Source organism: Microtus ochrogaster, unplaced genomic scaffold, assembly GCF_000317375.1.
Source record: "Microtus ochrogaster isolate Prairie Vole_2 unplaced genomic scaffold, MicOch1.0 UNK130, whole genome shotgun sequence".
NCBI classification, from domain to species: domain Eukaryota; kingdom Metazoa; phylum Chordata; class Mammalia; order Rodentia; family Cricetidae; genus Microtus; species Microtus ochrogaster.
The window spans coordinates 199,828-222,448 of NW_004949228.1; the positions used below are offsets into that span (position 1 = coordinate 199,828).

General features: G+C 37.0%; 2 protein-coding genes across 8 annotated transcripts in view; one reads left to right on the forward strand and one right to left on the reverse strand.

Annotated features, from left to right (window-relative positions):
* LOC101987960 (gastrula zinc finger protein XlCGF26.1-like) overlaps positions 1-4,065 on the forward strand; it is an 18,827-nt gene extending 14,762 nt beyond the window's left edge. Inside the window, exons 3-5 of the mRNA XM_013355443.2 lie at positions 578-637; positions 830-956; positions 2,222-4,065. Coding sequence (XP_013210897.1) covers positions 602-637; positions 830-956; positions 2,222-3,993 — 1,935 coding nt within the window. The 5' untranslated portion in view covers positions 578-601 and the 3' untranslated portion in view covers positions 3,994-4,065. The remainder of the gene's footprint in view (positions 1-577; positions 638-829; positions 957-2,221) is intronic.
* Positions 4,066-16,974: 12,909 nt separating this feature from the next.
* Positions 16,975-22,621, reverse strand: part of LOC101987678 (zinc finger protein OZF-like) — a 29,431-nt gene continuing 23,784 nt past the window's right edge. For 5 of the 7 annotated variants that reach the window (XM_026778357.1, XM_013355446.2, XM_005371837.3 and 2 more), the window contains 2 exons: positions 20,072-20,198; positions 16,975-19,000 (listed from right to left, as the gene is read on the reverse strand). In XM_026778357.1, the coding sequence (XP_026634158.1) occupies positions 17,403-19,000; positions 20,072-20,198 (1,725 nt within the window). In that variant the 3' untranslated portion in view covers positions 16,975-17,402. The remainder of the gene's footprint in view (positions 19,001-20,071; positions 20,199-22,621) is intronic. The other 2 variants (XM_026778359.1, XM_026778358.1) reach the window with 1 other exon arrangement.

Consider the following 22,621-nt stretch of genomic DNA (forward strand, 5'->3'; position numbering starts at 1 on the left):
ATACCATTATTCCAAGGCCTCAGGATCCCCACTGAACCTTTTAGATTAGAGTCAAGTAAACCCAGCTTCAAACAGGATTGATCTAATGTCCATATTCAAGTAAGGTCAGCAGTTGTATAATGTCGAAGCATACCTTTAATCATTACAGCTTTAACATCTGAGATGTGGCTCTGGGATTCTGTTTCTTATCAACACATACTTCATAAAGGTACTTTCCTGTATCTAGACCTTAAATGTCTATGTTATATTCCCTAAAAATTTGGTGATTGCAAGACTATTATGTCACCCTGTGTTTACAGAGATTGAAAATACAATAAAGACTGAACATTTTAGAAAATATCTTTTATTAAACTTAAATTATAATTTTTATTTTATATAGATATATCCCTGAGTGTTTGTGTGTGTGCACGTGTACTGTGTATGACCCCTGCCTATAAGGTTCATCTGAGAGCATTGGATCTCCTGGATCTGAGATTAAATTCTGTTTTGTAGTACCATAAGTGAAAACTTCAAACTGAACACAAATTTTTCAAATTTATTGATTGTGGCACATCTTTTTTTTTTTTCTGCTACTCAGGTCTTAGAATACATCAGAAAATTCATGGAGGAGAGAGTCCTAATGGATGTTTGCAATGTAGTAAGTCAAGTCCTTCTATATATTGTCTCTGAAAGAATAGCAACACAGCACTTCTAGAAAAATTTTGACCTTTAAAATTTGCCATGCCTCATCTATATCACAGACATGTCTGTCTCTAATTCTTTAGGTTTCTTTTACTCGAGATATCATTTGTGGAGCAGTGCATGGTAAATAGATAATTCTCCATTGCAGGGTCTGTTATCATTCAGAGATGTGGCTGTTGACCTCTCTCAGGAAGAATGGCAATGTCTAGACTGTGCTCAGAAGGCATTGTACAGGGATGTGATGTTAGAGAATTACAACAATCTACTCTTTGTGGGTAAGAATTCTCTTATTGTAGAATTCCTGATTCATCCTTTTCATTTACCTAATTTGTATATATGTAACTCTTTGAACCTAGATAACCCCAGAAATGAGGAAAATTCTGGTTACTAACATAACTTTTTAATATTGCTTTATTTACATTATTCTGTGTTTTCTAGAAGAGTAACCAATCCTATATTCTCTGTGGTATTTTTTAGCCCTTTATGTAATATAGAAAAAAAATTTCAAAGTTCAAAGAATATTGACTGTTCATAGCAAGGTAATATATTGCAGAACTCATAATAATTAGAATGTTTTTATTTTGCTACTGCATTAAACTCTTCCTATTTCTGATTATAAACGATGCAAAGGGTTTTAGAAAAAACTGCTGTTTGTGCGAATGTTGTTTTTGTTCATTTTTGAGATGTGGTTGCTATGTTTAGTTTGGTGCAGTATTATTTTTAATATTTGCACTTTGGAGGCTGAAGTGGGAGGACCTGGTGAGTTCCTTGCTAACCTGGAATTAGCTGACGTAAGTTGTACTGTGTGACTCTGTCTCAAAAACATAAGAAATAGTGAGACATTCTTCATAAGATCCTTCACAGAACTTATTTCTCAAATTCTTTACTGGTCAAACCTGTTTGTCTTACGATCTACAAGGTACCGTGTTTAGATGAGAATGAGAAGGCTGTGCATGGGACTGATGTAGATCCTCTACATATGTATGACAGTTGTCTAGTTTGATGTGCTTTGGGGACTCTTATCAGTTGGATCAGGGCATTTATCTAATGCTTTGGCTTACTATTGGGAAGCTATTTCTCAAAATGGGCTGTGTTATCCAGCCTTAATACAAAGGGAGGAGCTAAGTCCTACCCAAACTTAATATGTCAGTGCTTTGTTGATATCCATGGAAGGCCTGCCTCTTTGAGAACAGAAACAGAGAATGCCTTGATGGGGGGATAGACGACAGGCAAGGAAAGGCATCAGAAAGAGAGGAGGGAGTTGACACTACAGTCAAGATGTCAAATAAATGAAAAATATTGAAAGAAGAATAAAAGGAATGAGTTGGCCATTATTGGCCCTTGTGATTTGATAGAAATCAGATTGGGGATTCTTATGAGCATCCATTTAATGATTATGAAGTAGAAAAGTCCTCTGTTAAAAGCTCTGTCCCTGAAAGTTACTAGTTTATATGTCGTAGAAAACCTAAGAAAACATCAGTTGGTGAATCTGTTACTCATGCATTAATTGCTATTATTCACAATTGTACTAATTTTTCAGAGAACCATCACATATGTGATAAATGTGAGAAGGTCTTGCATCAAGGCACAAAGCATTTTATTCATGATCATGAAAATATCCAAGAGATGTTGTATAAATGTAATGAGCTTTGCAAAGTGATTCATGAGCCCTGCCGGTGTATACCTCATAACACAAGTAATACTGCAGAAAATTACAAGTACAGATTTAGTAACCACAGAAATGCCTCTGGTGAAACCTTAAACCTCAACAGACACAAAAATGGAAATGCTGGAGAAGAACCTTGCAAATATAAAGACTCTGTAAACTGTTTCCATCTGTGTTCCATCATTAGCCAAAATCAAAGAACTCACACAGGAAAGAAAAAGCACAAAAATACCAAGTATGATAAATATTTTGATTCTAAACATAAACTTAAGCTAAAACAAACCAATAGTGGAAGGAAATCACACCAATGCTGGAAATGTGGAAAATTATTCAAGACTCACTCATCTCTCATTAGGCATCAGAGAGCACATACTGGAGAAAAAACCTATAAATGTACAAGATGCAGTAAATCCTTCCTGCATTTTTCACAACTCAAAGGACATTACAAAATCCACTGTAGAGAAAAACTCCACAAATGTTCAGAATGTGGTAAGTGCTTTTGTCACACATCAGACTTTGAAAGACATTACAAGATCCACATTAAAGAGAAACCTTACAAATGTGATGAATGTGACAAATCCTTTCTGAGTGCCTCCTATCTTAGAATACATCAGAGAATCCATACAGGAGAGACTTACAGATGTAGTGAGTGTGACAAATGCTTTACCACAAAAGACCGTCTTAGAAGTCATCAGAGAATCCACACGGGAGAGAAACCTTACAAATGTGGTGAATGTGACAAATCCTTTCCCCAGAAAGTTCATCTTATGTCTCACCAGAGAACTCATACAGGAGAGAAACCTTACAAATGTAGTGAATGTGACAAATGCTTTACCACAAAAGACCACCTTAGAATTCATCAGAGAATCCACACGGGAGAGAAACCTTACAACTGTAGTGAGTGTGACAAAAGCTTTACAAGTGCCTCAAATCTTAGATCGCATTCAAAAAGACACACAGGTGTGAAACCTTACCAGTGTAATGAATGTGACAAAAGCTTTAAAAGTGGCTCAAATCTTAGAGTTCATCAGAGAATACATACAGGAGAGAAACCTTACAAATGTAGTGAGTGTGACAAATCCTTTACAGAGAAAGGGGCATTTAGAAACCATCAGAGAATACACACAGGAGAGAAACCGTACAAATGTAGTGAGTGTGACAGATCCTTTACTGAGAAAGGGACGTTTAAAAATCATCAGAGAACACACACAGGAGAGAAGCCTTACAAATGTAATGAATGTGACAAATCCTTTGCCAAAAAAGTGGCATTTAGCGTTCATCAGAGAATACATACGGGAGAGAAACCTTATAAATGTAGCAGATGTGAAAAATCTTTTGCTGGGAGAGGCAATCTTAGAACTCATCAGAGAATCCACACCGGAGAGAAACCTTACAAATGTAGTGAATGTGACAAATATTTTAACACAAAAGACAGTCTTAGAAGTCATCAGAGAACACACACAGGAGAAAAACCTTTCAAGTGTAGTGAATGTGACAAGTCTTTTACCTGGGACTCATCTCTTAGGATTCATCAGAGAACACACACAGGAGAGAAACCTTACAACTGCGGTGAATGTGACAAGTCCTTTACCACCAAAGCCAGCCTTAGCACTCATCAAAGACTACATACATTACAGAAACTTTAGAATCATGGCAAGTGTGAGAAATCCTTTTTGGTTGGTACAACTCTTAGAATATGTTCTGGAATATTTGGTCACACCGTGAAACACAAGTGTTAATACCAACCTTGGATCAGGGGCAGGAACCCAGAACTAATTGGCGAGAATTAGCTATAGAGAGTATGAAGCCGTGTGGGAGACTGATAGCCGCACAGGAAGGAGTAGGGAGTGACTTGGGGCTTACAATCTTCTGAATAGAGATGGTTGAAGACACATTCTCTTTTTGGGTCTCTGGCCAAAAAGGAAGTTCATTGGTTGCTTCTTGGGCTTTCTGAATTAGCAGGTTTTCACCCTAACATCTGACTACCAAGTCTTTATTGGTAAATAGAAAAAATAGAGATATAATTAAAAACTATGCATGGTAGCTATGGCAGAGCCAATGACAGTAGAGCCAAAAATCCCACCAAGCCACAGCCTGAGCAACAGTGTTTAATGCTGGTCCATGACACTACACTTAGATACAACTGTTAAACTTAAGAGAAAACATTAACACATCAAAGAATATATACTAAAGAGAAACCTTATGAATGTAATAAATGAGAAATCCTTTACTATTTGCTCATTCATTAGAAAACAGAGAATTCATTCATGAGAGGAACCTTACAAGTTTAATTATCTTAGTTTGGGTTTTATGGCTCTGAAGAGACACCATAACCATGAAAATTCTTTTATTTTTATTTTTTATTGATTTATTTTTTTAGAGGAAACAAACTATCTTCATTTTACATACCAATCCCAGTTTCCTCTCCTTCCTCTTCTCCCATTCCTCTACTTATCTCCCAACCCAATCTATTTCTCAGATAGGGTAAGGCTCATTGTTATGGGGGAAGGTTCAAGACTTTTCCTACTATATCTAGGCTGAGCAAAGTATCTATACAAAGAGAATAGGTTCCCTAAAAGCCAATACAAGCAGTAGGGATAAATCTTGGCAGTGGCACCCGATCCCGCAATCTGCCCAGCCATACAACTGTTATTCATATTCAGAAGAACTAGTTTAGACCTATAGTGGTTCCTTTCTTGTTCAGTTGGAGTTGGTGAGCTCCCATTAGCTCAGTTAACCTATTTTCAGTGGGTGTCCCCATCATGGTCTTGACCTCTTTGCTCATATCCTCACTCCTCCCACTGAAGAGTGGGACTTTAGGAGCTCAGCCCAATGCTCCACTGTGGGTCTCTGCTTCTGTTTCCATCAGTTGCTAAATGAAGCTTCTATGGTAACATTTAAGATATTCATCAATCTGATGACAGGGCAAGGCCAGTTTGGGTACCCTAATCTCTGATGTTTAGGGTCTTAGCTGGGGTCATCCTTGTGGATTCCTGGGAATTTCTCTAGTGATGGGTTTCTTGCTAGTCCCATAATGGGTCCCTCAATCAAAATATCTCTTTCTGTGCTCTCATCTCTGTCCCTCCTTCATCTTGACTATCCCATTCCCTCAAGTTCTTCTCCCCTCCACCCTGCCTTCTCCCCCACCCCCATGCTCCCAATTTTGTCAGTTATCTCATCTGTTTTCCCTTTCCATACAGGTAGATCTATGTATGATTTTTTTTTTAGGGTTCACCTTGTTACAGCTTCTCTAGGATGATTAATTGTAGACTCACTATTCTTTGCTTTACAGCTAGTATCCACTCATGAGTGAGTACATACCATGTTCTTTCTGGGTCTGAGTTACCTCACTCAGGACTTTTTTTTCCCTATCCATTTGCATGCAAATTTTAAGATGTCAGTATTTTTTACCACTGAGTAATACTCTAATGTGTAAATGTGCCACATTTACTTTTTCCATTCTTTGGTTGAGGGGCATCTACATTGTTTCCAGGTTCTGGTTATTACAAATAATGCTGCTATGAACATAGTTGAAAAGATGTCCTTTAGTATGATTGAGCATCTTTGGGTATTTCTGGGTCCTGAGGTAGGTTGATTTGCAATTTTCTATGAAACTGCCATATTGATTTCCAGAGTGGTTGTACAAGTTTTCATTCCCACCAGCAATAGAGGAATGTTCCCTTTCCTCCACCTTCTCTCCAGCATAAGCTAGCATTGGTATTTTTGATCTTAGCCATTCTGACTGGTGTAAGATGGTATCTGAGAATCATTTTGATTTCCATATCCCTGATGGTTAAGAATGCTAAACATTTCCTTAAGTGTCCTTTGGCCATTTGAGATTTTTTTCTGTTGAGACTTCTCTGTTTAGGTCTGTACCCCATTTTTAATTGGGCTGTTTGGAATTTTGATCTCTAATTTCTTGAGTTCTTTATATATTTTGGGGATCAGACCTTTGTCTGATGTGGGGTTGATGAAGATCTTTTCCCATTCAGTAGGCTGCCTTTTTGTATTGACTGTGTTCATTGTTTTACAGAAGCTTCTCAGTTTCCAGAGGTCCCATTTACTCTCAGTGTCTGTGCTGCTGGTGTTATAATTAGGAAGTGGTCTCCTATGCCCATGGATGAAGGCTATTTATGTCTGTCAGGTTTAGTGTGGTCAGTTTTATATTGAGGTCTTTAATTCATTTGGACTTGAGTTTTGTGCATTGGTATATTGAATCTATTTTCATTTTCTACATGTTGACATCCAATTATGCCAGCCCCATTTGTTGAAGATGCTTTCTTTTTTTCCATTGTATAAGTTTAGCTTCTTTGTCAAAAATTAGGTGTTCATAGGTGTGTGGATTCATATCCTGGTCTTCAGTTTGATTCCATTGGTTATCTTGTCTGTTTTCATGCCGATACCTGTGGAAGGAGGCTGGTTGTTCATTTCCAGCTTCCCAGACTCGAAATAATCACACAGAAACTGTATTAATTAAATCACTGCTTAGCCTATTAGCTCTAGCTTCTTTAAAAAAAATTATTTATTTATTTATTATGTATACAATATTCTGTCTGTGTATATGCCTGCAGGCCAGAAGAGGGTACCAGACCTCATTACAGATGGTTGTGAGCCACCATGTGGTTGCTGGGAATGAACTCAGGACCTTTGGAAGAGCAGGCAATGCTCTTAACCTCTGAGCCATCTCTCCAGCCCCTAGCTCTAGCTTCTTATTGACTAGCTCTTATATGTTAATTTAACTCATTTCTATTAATTTCTGTATCACCATGTGGCTGTGACTTACTGACAAGGTTCTGTTCAGTGTCTGTCTCTGGCAGGACTACATGGCTTGTCCTGACTCCACCTTCTTTCTTCCAGCATTCCGTTTAGTTTTCCCTGCCTAGCCCCACTCTGCTGTATCACTGGCCAAGGCAGATTCTTTATTCATTAACCAATAAAAGCAACTCATACAGAAGGACTTTCCACACCATTTCCCCTTTTTGTTTAAATAAAAAAGGTTTTAACTTTTAACATAGTAAAATTGCATATAACAAAACAGGTATCAAGCAAGAATTAAAGTTACAATATTTATATCTACTTTATCTTTTATCATAATTAAGGAAAACTATAACTATCTATTCTTCAATTCCATAAAAGACTCTAGAAGGATATAATATTACCTAAGATAAAAAAGTACATTGTAAGCAACTTCTAAAACTTGAATTGACAGAGACATCTTGCTGCCTGGACAGTCACCCAAAGTTCTGTATCATTGGAGAATCCATCTTCAGCCTACAGGCCCATAATATTCAGTAGACTTCCACAAAGCAGGAAATTTGAAGATTTATTCTGTCTTGTAATGGTGAAGTCCATCAGTTGCTTTTCTCTCTGTCCTGCAGAATGTCTGGCAGACTCTGTCATGAAGCAGGAACCCTGAAGGACTGTCTCACCTTCTTTAGGCAACTTCAGCAGTCTTTTTTCTGTGGGTTCTGCAAATCTAGTTCATACAGCACAACAGCAAACAGTCCAGGCAGAGCAGTTTCTTGCTCAAATAGCCAACCAATGCCATAAAGAGGCTCTTCTGTGCCCATTATCCTCTTGAAGTAGATTGATGCTGCAAGGAACAAATGTGTCTCATTGTTGTGAAAAGTCCTGACTTCTTAAACCATTCTAAATCTCATATTCTGAAGGTCTCTGAAACATTTAAAGAATACCTATCTACCGGAAGTATATCTCTGTATGTCTAGAAAATCTAACTTGACTAGAAGCTTATTACAGATTATTATCTGTTAACCTACACTTCTTAATTATACATTACATTTTAAATGAGCTGGACAAACACTATATCTTAATCAATATCAGAAGTACGTATACACAGTAAAACAAAATTAACTTTGAATTTCTATCAATAAACTAATATCCATACCGATGCAAAGTACTCATTTCTATATTATATTCCCCTTTAAATGAAAAAAATATTTATAAACAATATTTGGGAATTTGGGTGTAGTTCTCTCCAAACTGCTTACAGCTTTTTGCTGAGTGAAGTATTTTTGGGGGTGTTCACAATGACCTTTTGGGGGCTCTTTATCCATCAAACTACATTAGTCTGGAAGAAATCCATCAGCTCTCAGCTTCTGTGGAAAGAAAAGCAGAACCTCTTTTCCAAAGCAACATATCCTTAGACTCAAATTTTGAAGTCAAGAAACCTTTAAAATATATAGGTTGGTTTAGCTTAGCAGCACATAAAATCAAATGTCTCTCTGTACTTAGCTCCTTCTCAGTCAAAAAAATTCAAATAAAGGGCTGGAGAGATGGCTCAGAGGTTAAGAGCACTGGCTGCTCTTCCAGAGGTCCTGGGTTCAATTCCCAGCAACCACATGGTAGCTCACAATAATCTGTACTGAGATCTGGCGCGGGCATACATCGAGGCAGAATGTTGTATACATAATAAATAAATCTTTTAAAAAATTCAAATAAAACACAATAATATATACAATCCAGATTCTGTGTGTTTTCCATCTTTTTTATTTGTTTATATATTGGTTTTTTGAGACAGGGCTTTTCTGTGTTGCTTTGGAGCCAGTCCTGGAACTGGCTCTTGTAGACCTGGCTGGCCTCGAACTCACAGAGATCCACCTGCTTCTGCCTCCCAAGTGCTGGGATTAAAGGCATGTGCCACCACTGCTCAGCTTTTCTATCTTTATGTGGCTTTTTTTTCTTTATTCCTTTTAATCTATGACTGTCTATGCTCTGTCTCTTTTAAGAATTTGATTTCGTTTTTAAAAAATGATTTACAGCCGGGCGATGGTGGCGCACGACAGGCTTCAAAGCCACAGAGAAACCCTGTCTCAAAAAACCAAAACAAACAAAAAAAAAACATGATTTACTTCTCTTTATAATTTTCTGTATTCTTTTTCTTCTCTTTCCCAAGCCTATGTACATTTATCCAGCACTATGACACATTTAGAGGTCTTTTTTATCTGTATCTGACTTTATTGTGCATCTGTAATCATTTTCTGACCAGAAGCATGCCTTCTTAATGCTAAGTGGGTGTGGCTAGTGCCAACATGGCCCTGCCTGCTTGCTCTACCCAGTTCAGCATGGCAGGGCTGTTCACTGCCTTTGAGAGCCATGTACATTGCTTCATTTTAAGGCACATAGCTGGTCTATGTTGCCATTAAGCAAATTGCAGCACTGTATGCCCCATTTAAATGCTCTGCAGCCAGATGTCCCAAAAGAGTCAGAGTTGATACTGGTCTGATCAGCCCAGGAAGCCGCTGTTTCAAAATCACACTTCTCTCTCTCTCTCTCTCTCTCTCTCTCTCTCTCTCTCTCTCTCTCTCTCTCTCCCCCTCTCTCTTTTTCTATCGCCAAATTAAGAAGACCTCTCTTAAAGGATCTGTGGCACACTGCCAGGAAACAGAGCAAGAAGCTGTGTTAAACTCTTTTTTGTTGTTGTTTATTGGCAAAATTCCTTTTCAAGCCCTCTCAGGTTTTATGTAGCACACGTTGGAGCACCAATTTGTAGTAGGAAACTTTTCATTATTGTAGCTCTATATTAAAACTTGATGTCAGGGATGGTGATGCCTCCAGAAGTTCCTTTATTGTCCAGGATTGTTTTGGCTATCCTGGGTTTTTCATTTTTTCATATGGAGTTGATTATTGTTTTTTCAAGGTCTGTGAAGAACTGTGTTGATATTTTGATGGGGATTGCATTGAATCTATAGATTGCTTTTGGTAGGATTGCCATTTTTATTATGTTGATTTCAAGAGCATGGGAGATCTTTCCATTTTCTGGCATCTTCTTCAATTTTTTTCAAAGACTTAATGTTCCTATCAAACAAGGCTTTCACTTCTTTGGTTAGTGTTACCCCAAAATATTTTATGTTATTTGTGGCTATTCTAAAGGGTGATGTTTCTCTGATTTCTTTCTCTGCTTCTTTATCATTTGTTTATAGGAGGGCTACTGATTTTTTTTTTATTTGATCTTGTGTCCTGCCACATTACTGAAGGTATTTATCAGCTGTAGGAGTTCCCTAGTAGAGTTCTTAGGGTCACTTATGTATGCTATCACATCATCTGCAAATAGCAAAGTTTGACTTCTTCCTTTCCAGTTTGAATCTCCTTGATCTCCTTTTGTTGTCTTATTGCTATAGTCAGAATTTTGAGACCTATGTTGAAGAGATATGGAGAAAGTGGACAGCCTTGTCTTGTTCCTGATTTTAATGGAATTGCTTTGAGTTTCTCTTCGTTTAATTTGATGTGGGTTGTCGGGTTGCTGTATATTACTTTTATTATGTTGAGATAAGTTCTTTGTATCCCTGATCTCTTCAAGACCCTTATCATGAATTTTGTCAAATGCTCTTTCAACATATAATGAGATTATCATATTTTTTTCTTTCAGTTTATTTATATGCTAGATTCCATCAATAGATTTTTGTGTGTGGAACCATCCCTGCATCTCTGGGATGAAGCCAACTTGATCATGGTGGATGATTTTTTTTTTTGATCTTGGATTCGGTTTGCCAGTATTATTGAGTATTTTTGCATCTATGTTCATAAGTGAGATTGGTCTGTAATTCTCTTTCTTGGTTGAGTCTTTGTGTAGTTTTGGTATCAGCGTAACTGTAGCATCATAAGTGAGACTGGTCTGTAATTCTCTTTCTCGGTTGAGTCTGTGTGGTTTTGGTATCAGGGTAACTGTAGCATCATAAGTGAGATTGGTCTGTAATTCTCTTTCTTGGTTGAGTCTTTGTGTGGTTTTGGTATCAGGGTAACTGTAGCATCTAAAAAGAGTTTGGCAGTGTTCCTTCTATTTCTAGTCTTTGGAACACTTGAGGAGTATAGGTATTATCTCCTCTTTGATGTTCTGGTAGGGTTTTGCAATGAAGCCATCTGGCCCCATGACAATTGTTTTAAAGGAAAACATTTTATTGGGGCTGACTTACAGTTTCATATTTAGTCTTAGAACTTTAAATCTTTGAAGAAAAAAATCGAAGAAGACACCAGAAAGTGGAAAGATCTCCCATGTTCTTGGGTAGGCAGAATTAACATAGTAAAAATGGCAATCTTACCAAAAGCAATCTACAGATTCAACACAATGCCCAGCAAAATTCCAGCAAAATTCTTCAGAGACCATAAAAAAACAGTACTCAACTTCATTTGGAAAAGCAAAAAGCAAGGATAGCCAAAACAATCCTGTGCAATAAAAACTTCTGGAGGCATCACAATCCCTGACTTCTAACTCTACTACAGAGCTACAGTACTGAAAACAGCTTGGTGTTGGCATAAGAACAGACAGGAGGACCAATGGAACCAAATAGAAGACCCGGATATCAATCCATACATCTTCAAACACCTGATCTTTGATAGAGAAGCAAAATATAACAAATGGGAAAAAGCATATTTAACAAGTGGTGCTGGTATAATTGGATATCAACATGTAGAAGAATGAAAATAGACCCATATCTATCACCATGCATAATTCAAGTCCAAATGGATCAAAGACATTAATTTAAGTCCTTTTCTAAAGCCTTCTGATCTTCTGACCAGATGCCTTCTGTCCTCAGCAGGCATCAGTCACAAAACATATACATACATGCTGCAAAGTAGTGATATATAAAAGCTAATATAAATGATCTAATAAATGTTTTTAAAACAAAAAATATGCAAATGGGATGTGCAATATTTTGTTTGCCATATTGTTTCTCTGGAAATGAATCTGGAATAGTGTAACCTAAATGAAGTCAAGATTATCCTATTTTATGTTACTGACAGCTTGTGTGAAAGGACTACTCAAATACAATTTTGAAATTAAAAATATTAATTTTGCTGTTCATTTGTCCTATGTATGTATGTAAAGAAAGAATCTCATTAGTTTTATTTCAGGATAATGTATAACTCCTGTATCTAACTTTGTTTCCTAATTTCCTAATTTTGATGTTTCTGTAGTTTCTTTAGATTTCTTTTTGCCAATTTTCTCATTTCCTAAAGTACTCTCAAAAGGACTTTGATAAAAATTGATTACTCTTTCTATACAGTAACAAACTATGTATATATTGTTTTCCCATTGACTATTTCTATTGTCTCTCTTCACAGCATTTCTCAGTGGTTTCCTTTACAGTAATTTTAATAGATTTTGAATTTTGGTTTAACCTTCTGAAGGTTTTGGAAATCCTGTAGCTTTCTCAAATTTTCTTATTGTTTTAGCATTACTTTGTTCATTTTGCATAAAAGGCCAATTACTGTTGAAACAAATTGTTTACAGTCTTTAATGAAGAGAAAGCTCTTGCTGATTGTGTTCTCCTGTTTTAATAAGAACTTGCTGGCCATTTCTCAATGTTCACATGTCATATATGTATTTTTCTGTTTTCTGTAATTGTATACATTTTGAAGAGAAATAAATGTTTCCCAAATTCTCTCAGATTTTATGTGGATATAGTTGCCCCACATTGGGTGCCATTTTGTAAATGGTGACTGCTCATTTGTTTCCCAGCTGCCCACACCCGAATAATCACAGAGAAGTTATATTAATTACAACACTGTTTGGCCAATGGCTTATGTGTATTTCTAGTTGCCTCTTAAATATTAAATTAAGCCATTTCCATTATTCTGTGTATTGCCACGAGGCAGTGGCTTACCAGGTAAAGTTCTAGTGTCTGTCTCCTTCAGCAGCTACATGGCATCTCCCTGACTCCACCTACTCTCTCTCTATCTGTTCAGATTTCCTGCCTGGCTGTACTCTGCTAAGCCATTGGCCAAAACAGTTTTATTAATTAGCCAATAAAAGCAACACATATACAAAAGAACATCACATAACACATTCACAGGGAGCTCTCAAACTTGCAGAATAGTTTTCATTGGAAACCCAATTTCATTCTATTTCATCAGAAGCAGTAGAGTCTGTAAGAAAGCTGTTTTTCCTTCCCAGAAACCAGACTTCTGCAAGTCTTCAACATCCAATCTTTAAATAGCACAGTGAGAAAGGACTAGGTATTTCCATTACTCCTGAAAGCACCAAATCATAAAATAGAATATCTGTAACTCCTATGATAAAAGGAGTGTGTTTGAGCCAGATGTGTTGGTGCAGTATCTAATCCTAGCACTAAAGATACAGAAGCAGGTAGATCCCACTTAAGGCTATGTGTCTACATGGTGAGTTCTAAGACTGTCAGGACAATAGACTCAACAAATATTTACTCAACAAAACAAAGCCTAAACCAAACAACACCAAGGGAATCTAGCTACTCATTCATGGTTAGAGTGCTTTTCTTGGACCAAAGAGAAAAAAGAAAATTAGAGAAGAATTTCTTAATATAGTTTAGTGACTAGAATTATTTAAAAGATGCTTTCCCATTTTGTACTTATCTATATAGTACATGTTGTAACTGTAATTATAGTGTGCCTTGATATTCTCTCACAGCATTCATGCTATGCTTTTCCATTTTAAGCTATTATAATAAGAATTTAGTAAATGTAGATATATTTCTGAATGCAGTATTTACATACTAGGTCACATATATTACAGATAGAAAATTATTGGGAAATCAAAATTTGGTTGGTAAATATTAATATTTTCAATCATTATTATGGGACTTGGTAAATAATACTTTCAGGTTCATTTAAATCTACACTGGTTCCTTGTGCAACTAATCATTAATCAGTTCTCAGTGAATGCCTAACCTCCACAAACAAGGGCCACTTGCTCAAATAGATAAGTGATACAACAGTGGAGGAAGAAAGTATTGGTGAGTTTAAATTCCAGAGTTTTGTTAACTGCTATGATAGCATGAGAACCATGTTTGCAAACAAGGCATACTATACTCTTCTAGATTATTCTTCTGTAAATACCCTAATATAAGTGAAAGGAATGCAATCCCAATAAGTCCCAATTTATATGATCTATGTTTACTGAAATGCTAGGGTATCCACCACAGAACTTTGAGAGGGAATATCCTTTTAATAAGCTGTAGAGAAACTAACTACACTCCTGTTCCAGTCTAAACTGCCTATTTACCAGCCCTGCAGTTCTATTTTCCTCCCAAGGCACAACTGACTTATGACTTCCCCAGGTTGTCCCTCAGGGTATCCTGCAGATGAAGGAAGGTGTTCTATCCCTATAAGATCCTGAGTCCTGTTTGGTTCATAAAAAAATAGCTCCCAGAAGTACCCCCTAAGAATTCTAATCAAGTTCCCTGTATTCTGTTTTTTACTAGGCACTTTCACAAATGCTTGTGAATTTTCCAACCTAGAGAATCCCTGTTTTATTTGCTGTAACTGCTCTGATAAGCTGACTGTCCCTGCACCACTCATAATTCACCCCTCTCTCCCTGTCGTTGCCCTCTGACTACCATGGACCCCACAGATCTGGCTCTCAAACTAAACTGGATTTGCTCTATATAGATTTGCCACAACTTCTCCAACCATTGACAAGAACAGTGTGTATAAATGGTCACCAAATGAAAATATTGAGGTGGGTAAAAGGTTAGATATCTAGTCATTGCACAGTTTTTCAAATTTGCAAGAACAGTGAAAAGTCTGTGCTGAATTAGGATGATCTCAAGGTCTTCAAGCAGAGGGAACTCATTCATTGAATACCTGAATTGGGATCCTAGGCCTATTCATCTAATTGGAATCACCATATTTTTTTGGGGGGGGGGAGGCCAGAGATCTAACTTTCCACTGTCTCCTGTCTCAGGTTTTGTTGGACCCTAGAGTCCAAACACCGAGGAGGAGTTGTCCCCCAGAGACCACCTCTTACACCACAGCTGATGTAAAAGCATGAGGATTTTTATTAATTCTGTCATGACAGGGTCTTTCAGCACTAGAGGCCAGAAAGACCCCAAATAGCTGGTACAGAAACTTTTAAAGGAAAAGCCACAGAAGCAAAGGGGAGTGTCTGGGGGTTGTTCCTTGACTGTTATGATTAGCCTATTCAAAAGGGCTACTATCAATAATTGGCTGGAGAGCAATTGCCAGATCAGATGAGGTAAGAGGTCACTTTGATCCCGTTTCTCAGGAACTGAGTCAGCATCTAAGGGTTATCTTGCCCCTATTCAATAACTGAGTTCTATTTGGAAAACATTCACAAGGACTCAGGGAGATGATGTAAAGTTCCCAATTGTTAGGTGTGTGGGCAATTGTTAGGTCCTTGGTTCCCAGAGGGGAAAGGGGAAGCACTATTGCTGAGATTGAGTTGTCAGAAATGACTTTAAAGTTATGTTAGAGTTCTATAGTTCAATGTTCCTGGCACACCAGCAACTAATACAAAGTATGACGACTTGAAACCTACAGCTTGAATTTACTCAAGGTTGTATTAGCTCGTATGTCAACAAACTCCAATACTGAGAATTCCCCAACCATATTTTCTTATGAGTTGAATATAACTTCTTTCTCATATTAAAATCTGTGAAAATTTTACATAATAGGATGGTTTTGCCCACTGTAACATACTGTTTTGTCCAAAGGCCAGAAATGTCTGCATCTTCCTACTTATAAAATGTTTTTGGATTGGACTAAATATTTTTCAGCCATTTTCAGCTCTTCAAAAGAATCTTCCAGCACATTTTTGGGGATTTCTACGCTAACATGAGAATGGAGATTGTGTCTACTTCATACTTTTTCATGATAGGTTCAGAAAGATTGACCCATGACATTAAGTTGAAAATGAGTCCTTTGAGCCGGGCGGTGGTGGTGCACGCCTTTAATCCCAGCACTCGGGAGGCAGAGGCAGGCGGATCTCTGTGAGTTCAAGGCCAGCCTGGTCTACAAAGGGAGTTCCAGGACATGCTCCAAAGCTACAGAGAAACCCTGTCTCGAAAAACCAAAAAAAAAAAAGAGTCCTTTGTAAAGCCTTATTATGTTTCATGATGAATTTTCCAGGATGTCTATAATAGCATTCTTTAAATGATTTAAAAAAAAAGAACTGAAGTTCAATGTATTCCTTAGGGCTTGTAGAATGGAATTCTAAAGTACAGCAGTGTAGGGCCCATGGGTCTAACCCTGCTCCCAGGTTTCATCTTGAGTTTCTGGCCAGTCAGCTAAAACAACTTGTTTGTTCCTGTGCTCCCTCTGCCGTGCCTGGTGATTAGCTATTACTAATTGTTTACTCTCTTGGGCATGGTAATTTCCCACCTGCCTGGGGGAAATTCCTTGTGCAGGAGATAGGTATATAGGGTTTTTCCTAAGTTTAAATAAATGGTATATGGCTGATCTCCTTTCAGATGACCCAGGTCTCTTGTGTTTTTTCAATCTCCAGGCCCTTGCTGGCTTGCATATGGTACAGTGGAGCACAAACTACTGAAAGTAACACAGGCACAGGCATTGCACAGTAGAACAGATCACCACAATGTGTGGATTACTAGACCATGGGAAGCCTTGTTTTGAGGGTGCGTTTTGTTCAATCATGTGTAATTCAGAACCATGAAGGGACACAGCCCAGTTTGGATGATGTGTTTCACTGACCCAGGCTTACTTAGCTTGGTGACTAAAATGCTTTCTCTCCAAAATCTATTCTCCATCATACCACAAATTTCAAGGAACAATTACTTCAGAACATATTTAATGAGACCCTATTCCTGGGGAGATGGAACCTACATAGGTATCTACTCACCCAACACGGAACTGAAAAAAGAACCAAGCCAAACTTGTTGAACCAATCAGCTTTATTTTGGGGTTAGAGGAATATGAGAAAGTGATGTTTACTGAAGCACAGGGGACTCAAAGACAGCTGTAATCATGAAGCTCCAAATCAGCATGGGATACAGCATATAAATTCAGGACACCTGGAGCACACTGTACACCTGTAGGCATTTCTTCACATTAAAGAGCATACTATCTTGGTGAATCATTTTATCAAATTTGAGCAGTATGATCTGAGCTTTTCCATTTGAGTAAAACATACTGAATCCTGTCAGCTTCAGCAATTTCTTGAAGTTATTTTGAGGTGTATATTTCCTGTCTTAGTCAGCTCTCATCCAATATGGATCAATACAGACTCCAAGAAATTGCCATATACCAGTACATCCTTCAGGTTTTGCTGAGTCAGAGTACAAAGATTATGCCACAATATTTGCTATGGAAACTTTTCTCCCCTGTGTGAATTTTCAGATGTTTCTGTAGACTTGAGAGACAAAAAAGGGTTTTCCTCATATATTACATTATCACGTTCCTCTCCTGTATAAATTCTTTGATTTGCTCTCTGGGTGATTTCTGTGGGAAATGAGTTTTTGCATTGACTATATTTGTAAGGTTTCTCTTCTATATGAATTCGCTGATGTTTTCTAAGATTTGAGCAACTGATAAATGATTTGTAACATTCACTACATTTATAAGGTTTCTCTCCTGTATGAAGTCTTTGATGAATTCTAAGGTGGTCTTTCGTGGTAAAGGATTTGTCACATTCATTACATTTGTAAGGTTTCACTCCTGTATGAATTCTCTGATGAATTCTAAGGTGGCCTATCTGGGTAAAGCATGTATCACATTCACTACATTTGTAAGGTTTCTCTCCCATATGAAGTCTCTGATGAGTTCTAAGACTGCTCTTCTGAGTAAAGGACTTCTCACATTCATTACATTTATACGGTTTCTCTCCAGTATGAATTCTGTAATGAATTCTAAGATGGTCTTTCTTGGTAAAGGATTTGTCACATTCATTACATTTGTAAGGTTTCTCTCCTGTATGGACTCTCTGATGATTAGTAAGATGGCCTCTCTGGGTAAAGGATTTGTCACATTCACTACATTTATAAGGCTTCTTTCCTATATGAATTCTCTGATGTGTTCTAAGACTGCTTTTCTGGGTAAAGGATTTGTGACATTCATTACATTTATATGGATCCTTTTGTTTATGAATTCTCTGATGAGTTCTAAGATGGTCTTTCTTGGTAAAGGATTTGTGACATTCACTACATCGGTAAGGTTTCTCTCCAGTAAGAACTTTCGGGTGCATTCTATGTTCTGAGGTACTGATAGAGGATTTGTCACATTCACTATATTCGTAGGTATTCTCTCCAGAATGCAATCTAAAATGTCTTTTAAATTCTGAGGTATGAGAGAAGCACTTAGGACACTCTGTACTGTAGGTTTTTTCTCCACAATGGACCTTGCAGTGTACTTTGATTTGTGACAAATGTAGAAAGGATTTACTACATTGTGTACATTTACAGAATTTCTGTTTATTATGACCTCTCTGATATCTACTAAGGCTTGAGTCTGTCTTGAAGCATTTTCCACATTTATGGCTTTGGTGGGGTTTCTTCGCACTATTCGTTCTTTCTAACATGAGTTCATGCTTAGGGTCAAAAAATTTATCATTCTCTGTATTTTTGTGTTCTTTGTGTACTCTTTGATTCTGACTAATGATGAAACACAAATTTAAACAGTTTACACAGTCATTAATTTTGCAAGCTTCTTCTTCAGGGTTTCCACATTTATGGCTGTATAAGTGTAATGATTCAACAGAAGAGTCTCGGTGGTTACCAAATATGTACTTGTTGCAGATTTTTGTTCTATCCCTAGCATTATGATTATACTTGGAGAATTTATGAATTCCTTTGTCAGGCTCATTGTATTTATAAGGATTCTCTTTGGTATATACATGCTGATAGACAATGTGCTCTGAGCTTTGATCCAAGACTTTCTCATAATTATAACATATGCAATGGTTGCCTGAAAAATTAGCACAATGAGGGAAGACAGGGATTAATGCATGAGTAAGAAACTTAACTGATTTGCCTTAAGTTTTTTAAGAAACATAACTAGCAATTCTCAGGGATAGAGCCCTCACCCTAGGTCTTCTCTGTCTCACATGGCTAAAGCAACGTTCAGAAGAACCTCAACTCTGATCTATATCAAACCACAAGAACTGACAGTAACCTCATTTTTATCTACATTGTGTACTTTGCAGAAGATAGGACAAATAGTGGTCAAGCAATAAATAGAGGACCTCCTGCTGAACAATATTCCTCTATTTTCTTGTACATGTTTTTGAGACCGAGTCACACTGGGTAGCTTTGGTCAGATAAGAATTCATTTTGTAACCCAGGCTGTAATGGAATTCAACATATCCTCTTGATTCAGCATTCACATTGCTATGATTAAATTATTCAGTTTCAGGGTTAAACATAGAGAATACATCTCAAAAGCTAAATAATACACAAAAAGCCATGCTCACTACCCACAGCTCTCATTATTTAAACCTCCTGAAATTTAAAAATCAAAAATAGGTCAATAGTTTAATTCAATAATAACATAAAAATATTCCAATTATTATGTGTAATGCAATACATTTCCATGCTCTGAATATTCAGTTTCCTTTGAACTTTCATATTTTCTTTTAAAACTAGATAGGAGCAGCTAGAGTGATCATACAGAATATAGCATTGCCGGGCGATGGTGGCGCACGCCTTTAATCCCAGCACTCGGGAGGCAGAGGCAGGCGGATCTCTGTGAGTTCGAGACCAGCCTGGTCTACAGAGCTAGTTCCAGGACAGGCCCCAAAGCCACAGAGAAACTCTGTCTCGAAAAACCAAAAAAAAAAAAAAAAAAAAAGAATATAGCATTATCTACATTTCTATGGAACACAGAATAATGTAAACTGCACCATGAAAAAAATGAGGTGAATAACCAGAATTTCCATTATTTCTGGAAGTGTCTAGACCATTAAGATAGATTACATATTAAACGAAGTAGGTAAATAAAAATGATGAATCAGGAATTCCAGAAAAAAAGCATTCTTACCTACAAAGACTAGATTGTTATAATTCTCCAACATAACATCCAAGTACAATGCCCTCTGAGCACGATCTAGACATTCCCATTCCTCCTGCGAGAGATCCACAGCCACATCCCTGAATGTTAACAGAGTCTGTAATAGAAAATTATGTATATACTATGTGTGGCTGGACAAAATACGTTCCTAGGTAAAAGAGGCTGAAGAACGACAGATATTTTCTGTGACATAGATAAGGCATGGCATTTATTCAAAGACAAGTTGTTCAAATTTGTTCAAAATTTTCTATAAGGGCTAAAGAAATGTGTTAGTTGTTAATCACAGTGTATAGACTGACAATGCTTATAATCTTAAGGTCTCTCTCCTTCATGACATTTTCTAAGACCTTAGCAGCAGATAAAAGATTCCCTATAATCTCCACATTTGAAAATGGTCTCTGTTGTTTGGAGTCAGTAACGACTTATAATCCTTTAAAATGTAGTTTGGTTCTGAGTATATTCATGGCACTACACAACAGACTTTAACCCCAATTCCATGAAATCCCATGTTCGCTTCTGAACTAAACAGATAGGAGGCTTACATAATACACACTTACACGTTCAGGCAAATACACCCACTTACAAAAAATAAACTTAAATTTAATTGTACTAATAGATGATTTCAAAAAGTCATTGTCTATGTTGTATTTTCTATCTCTATAAAAAAGATGACCTAATAGTTTCACAATGAGCAAACTTTCAGGGAATATCACATACTTGTGAGGCCTTCGTGCAGGAATTTACCTATAGGAAGTATGTGTTAATATCAAGTAGGATCCTTGGGTCAATATAAGTTATGGTGAGCAAAACTGAACTGTGCTTCCAAATTCTACAAGTATCAACTTTGCTAAACTAGGAAAACTGCATTGATCCTATCTGCAGCTGAACAACATTATACTATATTCTAACATGTTCAGTTGAGATCCTGAGACCTAAATGCAGTGTTGCACCATTTCTAATACAAAGGAATAGAATATGGAATGCAAATTTATTTATGAATTTAAATCAGTGTTTTCTTTAAACAGTAAGGAGTGTACCACCAGTGTATGCATCTAATATTCTAAACAATAGACTCAAAATACTTTGTGCAGTTATTTTATGAGAATATTTTCACAACCATTAAGTAAATAAAAAAGCAGCAATAGACAAAATTAAATTTGCTAATTTTTGAAAATTGACACAACAGTTTAGATAATTATAATTTCATAAATTTTGTATGGTGTTTCACTATAGAATAGCTAGAAATATATGTGTAAATAAATAGCAGCATGAAACAATGCACCCATAGAAAGTAGAAACATTTTTTCTAATTGAAGCTAATGTATTAAGTTTTTGAGAATTACACTCATTTCATTAATTTTGAATACATTATTCATGAGATTGGCTCAATTAAAAACTCAAGCCTTTTAATTTCAACTCTATTCTTTTCTTTCATCTAGCAGGATTTTAAATGTCATTTATAATTCTTCCTTCATTACCCACAAACTAGAAGATGCCAGGTTCTGTACTATCTGTCTCACAAACATACAACAGGAATGTAATCTTAGGGCAAGGGAAATGGCCCAGATGTAAAGGCACTTACTGTTCTTGCAGAGAAATCTAATTTAATTTTCTCTACACACATGGCAGCTCATTACAGTCTCTGACTCAAGTGTTGAGGCTCTGGTGCTGACCTCAGGGATTCACATAATGTATCATGTAGTTTGCATAAAATTATGCAAAAGAACATTCATATACTTAAATAAAATCTTGCTTTAAAAAGAGAAATAGAAACCTGCCAATCATCACAGTACTCTGGAATCCCACTCTATGTAATACAAAGCTTCAGGAAGAGGAAAAACAAGGTGGAGGAGCCTTATACTACCAAGAGCAAAGAGTAAAGTGATTAAGTAGGACATCTGATGATTCTTCAAAATTGATGGCTTATGTACAGCACCAATTCAATTCTCTCCAGAAAATTCTTGCTAATATATGCCATATGATACAACACAAAGGTGGAGACAATGGTGCTTATGCCCTACTGAAATATTAAAACAATTGGTCTGAAGAATTAAAATATTGGTCTATTGACAACTTACAATTGAGAATTAAGAATGATATGATCAGGACTTTTTCTCAGATGAATTTCAGTTAGTAACACACCCATCATCACTGGGTAATGTAAATTTCAAAAGGAAAAACTAGCATACTACAATCCGCATTGGTGTAGGAGGGTCGTCTTTCTATGTGTTGTTTTCATTGGTTGAATAAAGAAGCTGCCTTGGCCTTTTGATAGGGCAGCCCTTAGGTGGGCAGAGTAGACAGAACAGGATAGTGGAAAGAAGGCAGGCTAAGAGAGCTACCATGGAGCCAGCCACCAGGTCAGACATGCTGGATCTCTCCCGGTAAGCCACTGTCACATGGTGACATACAGATTATTAGAAATGGGTTAATCATGATGTGAGAGTTAGCCAATAAGAGGCTAGAACTAATGGGCCAGGCAGTGTACTATTCCTTTCATCACCTATACTCTCTAGGGTG